This window comes from Medicago sativa, chromosome 6, assembly GCF_051527215.1.
Source record: "Medicago sativa cultivar Bolivia chromosome 6, Bolivia_mono, whole genome shotgun sequence".
NCBI lineage: Eukaryota > Viridiplantae > Streptophyta > Magnoliopsida > Fabales > Fabaceae > Medicago > Medicago sativa.
In genome coordinates, this window is record NC_140754.1 from 47,793,529 (window position 1) to 47,805,399 (window position 11,871).

Consider the following 11,871-nt stretch of genomic DNA (forward strand, 5'->3'; position numbering starts at 1 on the left):
ATTATAGAGAAAACTTTTTCAACAATAAAAATTATCAAGACAATAGTCATAAACAAATTAAATAGACAATAAGTTTCTTGCAAATAACCTATTAGTTTACATTGAAAAATACATTATTAATCTATTTAGTAAACACTCAATTATGGATAAAATTGGTTTCTTGAAATGCATTTTGTCCAAATTTTCTAATAGCTATCGTCAATTTTTATCCTTTGTTGTTGCTTTAATTTACATTTCGTATAAGTAAAAATTATTGTGATTTTTGTCTTGTATTGGTTAATTTACAGATTAAATTTCTTTTTGGTCTCTACAATACTTGAATTTTTAAGTTAAGTTCATAAAATTTTGTTTAATTTTAGTCCTTAATTTTTTGTTATAGAAATTAAATACAAGACTAAAAACATTTTTTTTGTGAAATTTAAAAAAATCGAGAAAAAAATTGCATAAAATGTCTGTAAGGACTAAACCTTAAAAATTATAATCTATGAGACTAAAAACATATTTTATCTTTAAATTTAATATGTTGGTTTTAAATTTTTTTCTTTATAGCTGGCCCCTGCGTAAACTTTTTGCTAGCTTCGCCGCTGGTGGTGGAGAAGGTCGGTGATCTTCCCCACGACGGTTGTTGAGAAGGTGGGGAATCCATTTGGATTATAGAGGGGGAGTTAGTTAGAGGACATTGGTTTTATAGTGAGGATTTTAGTTAGTGTGAGGGGGTGTAAGGGTCCGTTTGGTTCGAGAATTAGGAGGGGAGGGGAGGGGAGGGGAAGAATTTTAACGGAGGGGTGGGGAGGGGAGATATTTTAATTAAAAGTGTGTTTGGTTCGCAAGGGAAGGGGAGGGATTTTAAAATTATTTTACTGTTTTACCCATAAACTTAATTAAATAACGATAATAAAGTAACGAAACAATAACAATGTAATCGATAACAACACGATGTAGACGATGGAATAATGGATTAGTAATAGGGTTGTTACAAGTAGTAATAAAAGTTGTTACAAGGAAAAGTTGTTAATAATATAGAATAAAAGTTGTTACAAGAAAAAATTGTTAATAATATGGAATAAAAGTTGTTACAAGATAATATAACCTAACCTAATAATAATAAAAGTTGTTTCATGGATAATATAACCTAATAATAATAAATGTTATACGGATAATATTGAGATTTTAAATTAATATAAGGATAATTTTGGCAGTGCAATAAAATTTGCTCCCCTCCCCTCCCCTCCCCTTCTAAAAATTGAACCAAACACTTCAAATTAAAAATATCCCCTTCCCTCCCCTCCCCTCCCCTCCAAAACTCTCGAACCAAACGGACCCTAAGGGGAGATGGGGGGTGTAAGAGGAAAGGGAAATGTGAATGAAAAAGGTTGGGATCTGGAGGAAGAAGAGAGGAGAGAGTTGAGGTTGGTTTTGCAGTGAGGAATGAAATGAAAATGGAGTAGTGGAAGTGGAGGAAGAAGATCTTTGTATGGAAAAAAACCGGTGGTTGAACCGGGTTTGGGATTGGGAGTTTAAACCGGTATGGTTTAACCGTAGTGTGTGCCAGTGTGGCTTCAAATCTCTTGCATTAATTCTTTTTGGAAAATGCTAACAAGTGCCCTAAGGGCATTGTTTAAGCATCTAAAAGTAGCAACTTTTGCATTGGAAATTGTACAATTATGACTTTAATATGTGTTGGACTTGTATTTTCAAGACATAGTTTCTTTTTGTGGGTTCCTTAAACAATGTCCTTAGAGCACTTGTTAGCAAGACCCATTCTTTTTTATGAATAAAATATCCCAATTAATTGCCTATAAAAACAACAAATCCCTCACTCAAAAAAAAAACAATTCTCTAATATCCAGTTAATTAATTAATTAATATTCTTTATACCTAAAAAACAATTAATTAATATATCTTTGTAAGAAGGCAAACTAGTCTATCGAAATTAGCATAGAAGGATAATCAAATAGTTGTAGCACATCCTAAAATCTCAACTCAACCAAAATTAATTAAAAATCTTTAATTGTTTTGTCTCATCTTTATTATAAACATTTCCCCTATTTCATTTTATTTTTGGTGGTGGCCGGGGTTTGAAACTCGGACCTTACATATTTTATGCATTGTCCATACCAACTGAGCTAAGCTCACGAGGACCCCCTATTTTATTTTGATAGTACGTGTGGCAAACTTGGCAACCTTATATTGAAATGTGTATTTAATGTTTTCTTTCACATACACACCAAAATGTAATCATGTCCATATGTTGCAAGAAAATCTCTATTGATTTGCTTCCTTAATTGTTGTTTTTAATTTTACCTTATTCATTACAAAATAAACATAGCTAAAATTCAAACATATCACAGGTATTTGAAAAAAATCATATAGCTAATATTTGCACGGGTATTTAAAATATTCATATTAAAAATCATTTAACTGAAAATAAATTATAATATGTTTTGAATTTAATTTACGAAAAAAATACATAATAGAAAATTCAAATTTTCAAATTTACGTAACTAATATTTTTTTCAACTATTATTATACATTTTTTGTGAAATGCTTCTTTTTTTGGTGGTGGCCGAGATTCAAACCTCGAACCTTGCATATATTATGTATTGTCCCTACCAACTGAGTTTAGTTCACGAAGACTATGAAATGCTTCTCGTATTGCTAGAGACAATTGCATGATTTAAGGATATCCTTTAAAAAACTATTATTTACATTTTCTGTAAAAAAAAAAAGTTATATTAGTATATGATCGTACCTGATCAGAAGGTGACTGCCGGTGCTTTGAATGCGGTGGTTGTGACGGTGGTGGAATACGTCATACTGCTTCTTGGAGCGGATGGGTGGTGTGTACCTGCAGGCACTCCGACGCTCAAGTCCGTAGAGATCAGAGAGTGAGGGTTTGAGAGGAAGAAAAAAGTTCTACCTTGGGGACTGCAGTGAGTCCCCTATTTATAGAGGTGGAGAGCTGCAGAGCCGTTGAGGAGGCACACCTGGCTCTGGCGGTTACGAAATTGTGGGAAGTGTAACCGCCAGAGAGTTTATTGCGGGAACGTGCAGAATGTGCAAGAGAGACGTTGGGGTTTGTTTGAACCAGTCTCGTTTGCTTTGTGCACCCCCCTCAGGGAGGGGGTAAGTTGCGAGCAATAATGCTAAACGTGGAGTTTGGGCTTTGAGTGATATTGGGCCTAAGTGGATGGGCAAAGAATCCTTTTGGCCGGTCCAGAACAATATATGATTTTTGCATTAGTTGCATACTGTTAGTGAAATTATGTTTAACTTTTGGGTAGTGTTAACTTGTGCTCTTAGGGCACATGTTAAGAAGCCTAAAAGAAGAAATTTTCTCTAAAATTTTGTGCATTTAAATGATAAAAAAGTTAAATATTAAATGCAATGCACACATTCCAATAAATTTTTTCTATATTTGAATCATTAACTTGTGCCTTGAGGGCACAAGTTAACATTTCCCTTAACTTTTATCATGGAAACAAATTTAATAACGAGATATGAGTGTTCAAGTCTAAAAAGATTCAAAACAAAACCATTAATTGATACAAAAAATTGAAAATCACACAATATAATATTATTGGATATGTTTGAATGTCCTTTTGTGGAACCTTCTCGGATCAGATCATTTGATTATTTGATTATTTGATTAGTTCTTACCTCAACTTATCAAAACAACACCACGAACACCTATATGACGACCCACAATTTTTTCTTACATGAATATGTATGTTATTTATATTTGACTAAGTTTAGTGTTCACTTTTCAATTGAAATGAAATTTGTGTATCGAAAAGTATTGTTTAAGAAAAAATATATATTACTTCTTTTTCTCATGATTATTTTTCCGCTCCTCTCCTATTTCACACTTACACATTGTATCTATTTCAAATATTTAGTAAAGGTCAAATCTTTGGCCTCTCATTGCTTCTCTCATTTAATGGTCAACCTTAAATATTTATCTTTATAATATAGATAGATGTGGCTTGCATAGAAGCAAAAGTAGACATGCCACTTAAAAATGCAATTACTTATTTAATTATTTTATGACAACATTTTTCTCTCATCAAAGCATATTCCTTTTGTTTTAGTGATTGAAACGTAAATGGTGACTAAAAAATGAATAGTTTAATGCCGTGTAAATGCTATTAACTTTCATTGTTTTTTTTTAATTTGTTTCATGGTTAAACTTGAAAAACGGAACATATTTTTTATCCTTCTTCTTTTCCATACATATTTTCAATCACAATCATATTTTTAGTCACGAAAATATGATACATTTTTATCTTTATCTTTATCTTTATATAATACAAAAGCTTACATCTAAAAACAATAGTACACATGGCATCTTCATACTCCCCATTTCATTTAATGTTTTTTCATCAACCAATCAAAATGGATTTGACTCATTCATTTTCTATTAGCCAATCAAAATTGAATCATGACTCACTTATTTTTCACCAACTAATCAAAATTGATCATGATATGATTTTTTTTCCCTATATATAGACAATTTGATTTTTTATTATTTTCATCTACCTTTCCTCCCATAAAAAATCATTGCTTTCAACCTCATTATCTTTTTGTTTTATTTTTTTATTTTTTATTGTTTTATTGTTTATTTAACATTTCTTATTGTTTTTTTTTTGACAGAAACAAAGTTAACTATTATCATTAATCAACCAATGTTCAATACAAGAAGGATAAGAATAAAAAATACGGTGACTAGCCCAAGAACAGGCCGCCCTAGCTAAGCTATGAGCAACCATGTTCGCTTGTCTCCTAACAAACTTCACCTCGAAGTTGGAATGTAAAGATAACTGATAAATAATACTAGAAACAATATCATAGAATTCCGAATCACCATGGCCCGGAGAAGATAAAGCTTGCACTAGAGTAGATGAGTCAGACTCGAACACAACCCGGTCCCATCTGTTCGCATCAGCAAAGTGAAGGGCCTCGAGTAAGGCTAATGCCTCCCCCTCCAAAACTGTCATATTTGCCCGCTTCCATTTTGTTTTAGCCCGAATAAATTGCCCGCGGGAGTCTCTAACACAACACGCAAAAGATGTAATATGGCTACGATCATGGAACGCGGCATCTACATTGAACTTCAACCATGTCTCGCTCGGTTTCTCCCAAACTGAATTGTTACCTTGCACTCTACTCTGCTCGTGTTGTACAACCAGTGGTGAAGGCTGTTTATGAACATCTTGCCATTGCTGCCATGCATCTAGTGCTGTCCTCCCAATGCTCGTTGATGTATGATGAGCGTCATTCCAAATGACATCATTACGTGCAGCCCAAATTTGCCAAAGAAGTAAAGCCACCCGACCAGCAATGTCTCGACTTTCTGAACAACATATATCAAAAATAAAGTCTGCCAAACTGCTCACAGTTCCAACTCGCGGTTGCATTACAGTCGCAAGCCCTGCCCAATACCAACTCTCACGCACCACCGTACAACCTACAAAAGCATGCCAATCATCCTCAACAGCCGTTTCACACCAGGGACATATCATCTCACATTTTACATGTCGTGATTGTAATCGAAGGCGCGTTGGAACACACTCTCGACAAATCCTCCATAACAAATTACGAGCTTTATGAAGGGAATTCACTTTCCAGATTCTATGCCATTCTCCTTTAACATGGAATCGATCAGTATGTAACAACTCCATCATAGCTAGTTTATAACCAGTCTTAACAGTATACCTCCCGTGTCGTTCCATCATCCACGCTATTCTATCATTTTGAACTTCCTCAAATAGTGGTGTGTCGAGAATAGCCTGCACCATATCATCTGGAAACAAAGATTCAATCTTATTAATATCCGAAACCCGTTCCTCGGTAGCTATCAAATCAGACACACTCAAACTATGAACACTTTGGCTTTGTGGGGATTGAATCCAGCTTCCGTGGGCACCTCGAACCCATGGATCATTCATCACGCTAACCTGCTGCCCATTTCCTATTGTCCATCTACATCCATATAAAAGTAACTGACGCGAATTCCAAATACTCCGCCAAGCAAAGCTCGGATTATAACCGAGTTTAGCACCTAAAAATGATGAACGGGGAAAATACCTCGATTTAAAAACTCTAGCAACCAGAGATTCAGGTTTAGACAGAAAACTCCATCCTTGTTTAGCTACCATGGCGAGATTAAAAGCTTTGAAATTCCTAAACCCCATACCACCAAATTCTTTGGGGCATGCCACACGTTCCCATGCCATCCATTTAATCCCACGATTGTTACTCCTACCTCCCCACCAAAACTCATTGATCATCTTCTCAATATCATCTATAACTAAATTCGGCAGAAGATAAATACTCATTATGTATAAAGGAATAGATTGTAACACAGACTTGATCATAACTTCCTTACCCGCCTTCGATAATGCTCGTCCCCTCCACGCATTTATTCGTTTCCAGATACGATCCTTGATAAACGAAAAAACCGATCTCTTATCTCTTATCTCTTATCTCTTATCTCTTATCTCTACCAATTATTCGTCCCCTCCTGCGCTGCCCCACTCATATTGCGACTGAAAAACACCTCAGACTTTGATAAGTTAATTTCTTATCCAGATGCTGCCTCATAAGTTTTAAGAATAGTGAGTAGACGTTGTGCTTCCACCACATTGGCCCTGCAGAACAAGAAACAATCGTCTGCAAACAACAAATGGGAAACCACTAGTGCGCCACGACATACTTGTATCCCATGAATATCACCTCTATTCATTGCCTTATGTATTAGAGTCGAGAGGCCTTCAGCCACCAATATGAATAAATACGGTGATAACGGGTCACCCTGGCGCAACCCTCGGCCGGGTACAATAGGCCCCACCCTGTCAAAGTTCATAAGCACCGAATAAGTAACAGAACTAACACACATCATCATTCATTGGATCCATTTTTCATTGAATCCCATTCGCATAAGCACACCACGAAGAAACCCCCAATCCACTCTGTCATAAGCCTTGCGAATATCAATCTTGAGAGCCAATTCCCCTCTCCATCCCTTCGTCTTCCTCTTCATCGAGTGGATTATCTCGGTAGCTATTAACGTGTTGTCCAGTATAGAGCGACCCTCGACAAACGCTGACTGCTCCTCTGACACGTATTTATCCAAACACCGTTTCAGTCGATTAGCGAGCAACTTCGACACCATCTTATACAACACATTACAAAGAGATATAGGCCTAAGATCCTTCATATTATCTGGTTCCTCGCACTTCGGGATCAAACAAATATTTGTTTCTGTAAGGTTTGAAGGGAAATAACCGCGATCCAACCAAGAAGCAACTGCCTGAAAAATATCATCACCACACACATGCCAGAATCTCTAATAAAATGCCGGATTAAAACCATCTGGACCTGGGGACTTGTCCGGTTGCATTTGAAAAAGGGCTTGACGCAATTCTTCTTTTGTAATAGGTGTCGTAAGCATTATATTGTCATCCATCGAAACACATTGGCTCATCAAATCCAATACCGGTTCATGAACACCCGCATTCGCAGCAAATAGTTGCTCAAAATAACCTTGTGCCACCGCACACAAATCCTCTTGCGATGTAGCAGTCCTCCCATCATCCGTGCGGAGCTTACTAACCTTCTTCACTTTGTCGCGGGCTACCGCAGATGTATGAAAGAACTTTGTATTCATAAACCCTTCCTTCAACCAGTGCATTTTCGCTCTCTGCTTCCAAAAGGCCTCCTCTTGTACAAGAAGTCGAGCATGCTTCTCTCGGGATGCGACATATTGCGGACGCATCATTCCATTTGGTTGGGCACGTAATTCCTCTAAAATACGGACACATTGGTCAATATCTTCCTTAAACCGAACTCTCTTCCTCCCACCCCAACTTTGCAACTTCGTAGAACAATTCACAACCCTATCACCAAGCTCCAACCCCATTGCACCACGCCAACCATCCACCACCACCTCCTCAATATCATCCTCTAAAAGCCAACTATTTTCAAAATTAAAAGAATAATTATACCTTTGACGAATCGTAGGTATAATATCAAGCAGTATTGGAGTGTGATCTGAGTGTGAAGTAAGCAAGTTTGTAAGTTTGACTTCTGGAAAACGTTGCAGCCATTCAGAGCTTCCCATAGCCATATCCAATCTTTCTTCCAGCACTCGATTGGTACCCGGGCTCTTGATCCACGTAAATGGGTGACCATGCAATTTAATATCGGATAAGGCACAATCATCAACCGCTTCACGAAAGCCCATACACAACCAATTAGGATGAGGGTGAATACCAACTTTGTCTTGTTGAGACAACAAATCATTAAAGTCCCAAATGATACACCACGGAAGGGATGACATATCCCGCAATTCTCGAAGTAAATCCCAAGCATCACGACGACGAGCACGTTCAGGATAGCCATAATAACAAGTTAATCTCCAATCACCAGCTTCTCTATCCTCCACAATCATATTCATGAAATTTCGAGAGTAATTTAACACACGACAATTAGAAACATCTTTCCAAAACACTGCCAGCCCACCGCTCCTGCCATCCACATCAACTGCTAGACATGAATCATATCCCAACATGACACGAATATTTTCCATGCTTCGTTTATTAGCCAACGTTTCAGATAGCAAAAGAATGTCTGGTTTGTGTCCCCGGGCCAGGTTTTGAAGATTTGGAACTGCACTCGGTCTGCCCAATCCCCGGCAGTTCCAACTCAAGATAATAATTGGTCCCGGCAGTCCTGGCTGCCAGGACTTGCCGATAAAAAATGCTGGTTAGTCTGATTTGTGGATTCCTCTACAGATTGTTTGTCCTCTCGCATACGCTTTCTCTGAAATTGATATTCCATCTCTGCTTTATTATCCTTCTCACTAGTACTGTGCACCTGGTTTTGGTTATCAATAGTCGAGGGAATGGCTGAACATGATGTACCCGACCTTATATCTTTAGTAAAAGTCAGTAAAGGAGCATTTGCATGCCTTAAATCATTCACACCAGTGATGATCCCACTTGACACAAGCGTAGAACCAATTTGCTTGCCCTCAAGTACCTGACACGTGGTCACCCTCTCCACAGGAGTCAGAGATGTATGATGTCTACTATACTCAGAATGTCCATCTGTTTCGGCTCCCCTCCCTCCCTCCTTCTCCACACTAGCCTTAGATCCCCAATCCTCCCGCAACCACTGTGATGACGTCCTTCTCCCTGACTTCCACAGATCTGCCCTAATAGTGTTTGACCACCGTTTTGGAATCGCAACATCTGGCTGAGAGAACCTAACCTCACACTTGTTCTCGCTATGCCCTAGGACCCCACACACAAAACAAAAGGTTCCTAACTTCTCATACTTAAAATTCACCACACACCATTCTCCCCCATTCGCCTTGATCTTCTTCCCTAACTTCAATGGTTTCCTGATATCGAACCTCACCTTCAACCTCATATATTCATGCCAGAAACTAGAATTGTTATTTCCATCATACTCCAAAAATTCTCCAATATAGTTCCCTAACCCCATTCCGACTTTCTCCTTCATCATACCAGTTGGCAAATTGTAAACTCTAATCCAGAGATTCATATAGTTCAACTGGATATCCTTCAACGGTACCCCAATTCACAGCTTTTCCAAAACCAAAGAATGATTGTCATATGTCCACGGACCGCCCTTCAGTACTTCCTCCATATCCAATTTGTGAAAGAATTGAAATAAGAATAACCCTGATTGTGCTTCCTTCACCGCCACCCCCTTCACTGGTCGCCACACCTCAGACATCCGTATCTTCATCTCCTTTAACCGAACAGGACGGTTGACAAGAAAACGTCCGACCAAACATAGGCGAGGATCATGCTCAGAACTCTCTTCTTCCTCAATGTCGAAACTCAGTCCCTCATCGTCACTTAGTGATAAGTCCTCGAAATTCACCTCTGTCATCATGCCCACACATGAAATAATACAAGCACCACAAACTCTTACAAGAAGAGAAACACAAAAGCTCTCACAACGATATGGAGAGAAAACCTTCAGCAATCGAAAACCCTAGCCGAGCAATTTAGAAACCCGGAAACGCAAATAGATGGAATCACATATAGGAATCACAATTTTGTAATCAATCACTAGCAATCACAAGTCACCGTATCGCTTTTGCAAATTATCGTATCGTAAATCTTCAGTATCGCAGTCGCCGCAAGTTCAGATTCACAATCGCAAGTTGCTAACAATTGTAGTAGTTCCCACCGCTAATTACTAATAATCAATAATCGCAATTGCATATTTTGATAACCATGTTAACGTGCTACTATAGGAGTAATTAATTTGGTAGAATAGAGATTACCTTGTACTGTGTTATGTCCTATGTCCACCAGATGCTTCACCAATCAAGAAGCCACCCTTAATTGATCTATGAGAATAATTGATCTTTTGCAAATTACCGCAATCGCAATCACACCATTAGTTTAATCGCAATCGCACTCTTGTGATTTTGTTTGTGTACCGATGATCGCAAATTACCGCAAATCGCAAATTACCGCAATTGTACTTTATTTTGTTTTAACATTTCTTATTGTTATGTTCCTTTTTATGTGATTTCTTAGGTTGATGTTTCTTATTCATATTCTCTTTTCAATTTTGTTTTGGTGTTTATATGTTCTTTGTTTTTGTTTGGATCTTTATTTTGGACATCGAAGTCAATCAAGAGAAAAGAAGAAATGTATCACATATAAATTAGAATATATACGAAGGATTTCTATTACCACATTCAAATATAATCACTTTCATCCCCCTTTTGTTTTATTTTAATCCCTCAATACTCACAACTTTTTCTATCTATCTATTCTTTTTTGTTTAATTTTTCTTATGTTTTTTATGTTGTTATTTTACTTTTAATATCTTGCTCTTTTATATGTTATTTTGGTGTTTTTTTTTTGCTACTTTATGCTTGAGATGGAAACCAGTCGATAGACAAGAAGAAATGCATCCTATTTTCAAAAAATGGATTGAATCGATAACTTTGGAGTGAAAAAGATAAGAAATACATAATAGAAAATCGATTTTATGGCACCTTTGATTTTTGTTTTTTGAGTCAAAACTTTCCTTTTTCTTTAACTAAAAGGGAGCAAGGTGCTACCCTAAAATTTTAAGTGCATTTTCAAAAAAATAGTAAACCTTACAATCATTTATATTTTATTTCCTTCATCCTAATTAAATATTTAAATGAGTTTAGAAAATTTTAAGTGAATTTTCAAAAAAAAATAGTAAACCTTACAGTCATTTATATTTTATTTCCTTCATCCTAATTAAATATTTAAATGAGTTTATACTATTTTTAAAATTAATATCCTAATTAAAGATTATTAAATTATTATGTTTTTTAAGTGAAAAAAATTAATGTTTTATTCAACGTCATATTTTTGTATCCATCATTCATTCTATTATTAAAATTAATAATCACATATGCTTTAAAACTGCATTAATATTTTTATTAATTACCTTATTTATAAGTGGAAAGTTGTAAAAGTCTTATAATAACAAAACTAAATGAATTTTTTATTTCTATTAATATTTTTCAATGGCATTATGCCCCCTCAAAAAAAAAATTTGTTTCAATGACAACCATCAAATTATTATCATTGTTTGATTTTTCAACCAATCAAATGGATTCATGCACCCTTTGTCTTAATTTTTGACCATTTAGATTTAACAAAATCATGAAAGGTTTCAATCATACACGTATTTTTTAACAATAAGCTAAATATAATATTTTTTCCAACAAATATAATTCTTATAACAAGCAAAATGTATGTTTTTCCACTCAACTTTCAACCATAACATAGCATGTTGACATTTTTTTTCTTTTATTTTTCTACAAAAGATGCAAAATCA

The 11,871-nt window shown here is 36.1% G+C and overlaps 2 protein-coding genes across 2 annotated transcripts; both read right to left on the minus strand.

Annotated features, from left to right (window-relative positions):
• Window positions 1-4,658: 4,658 nt before the first annotated feature.
• Window positions 4,659-6,338, minus strand: LOC146915513 (uncharacterized). Its single transcript, XM_085721364.1, is given in 6 exon segments — window positions 4,659-5,006; window positions 5,097-5,212; window positions 5,255-5,388; window positions 5,478-5,602; window positions 5,709-5,982; window positions 6,088-6,338. Coding segments are annotated over 6 exon segments (1,245 nt in total). The 3' UTR covers window positions 4,659-4,661.
• A 3,268-nt stretch (window positions 6,339-9,606) lies between these two features.
• On the minus strand, window positions 9,607-9,924 carry LOC146915514 (uncharacterized). The gene has a single exon (XM_085721365.1). The coding sequence runs from the start codon at window positions 9,922-9,924 to the stop codon at window positions 9,607-9,609; it is 318 nt and encodes a 105-aa protein (XP_085577491.1).
• Between the last annotated feature and the right edge of the window lie 1,947 nt (window positions 9,925-11,871).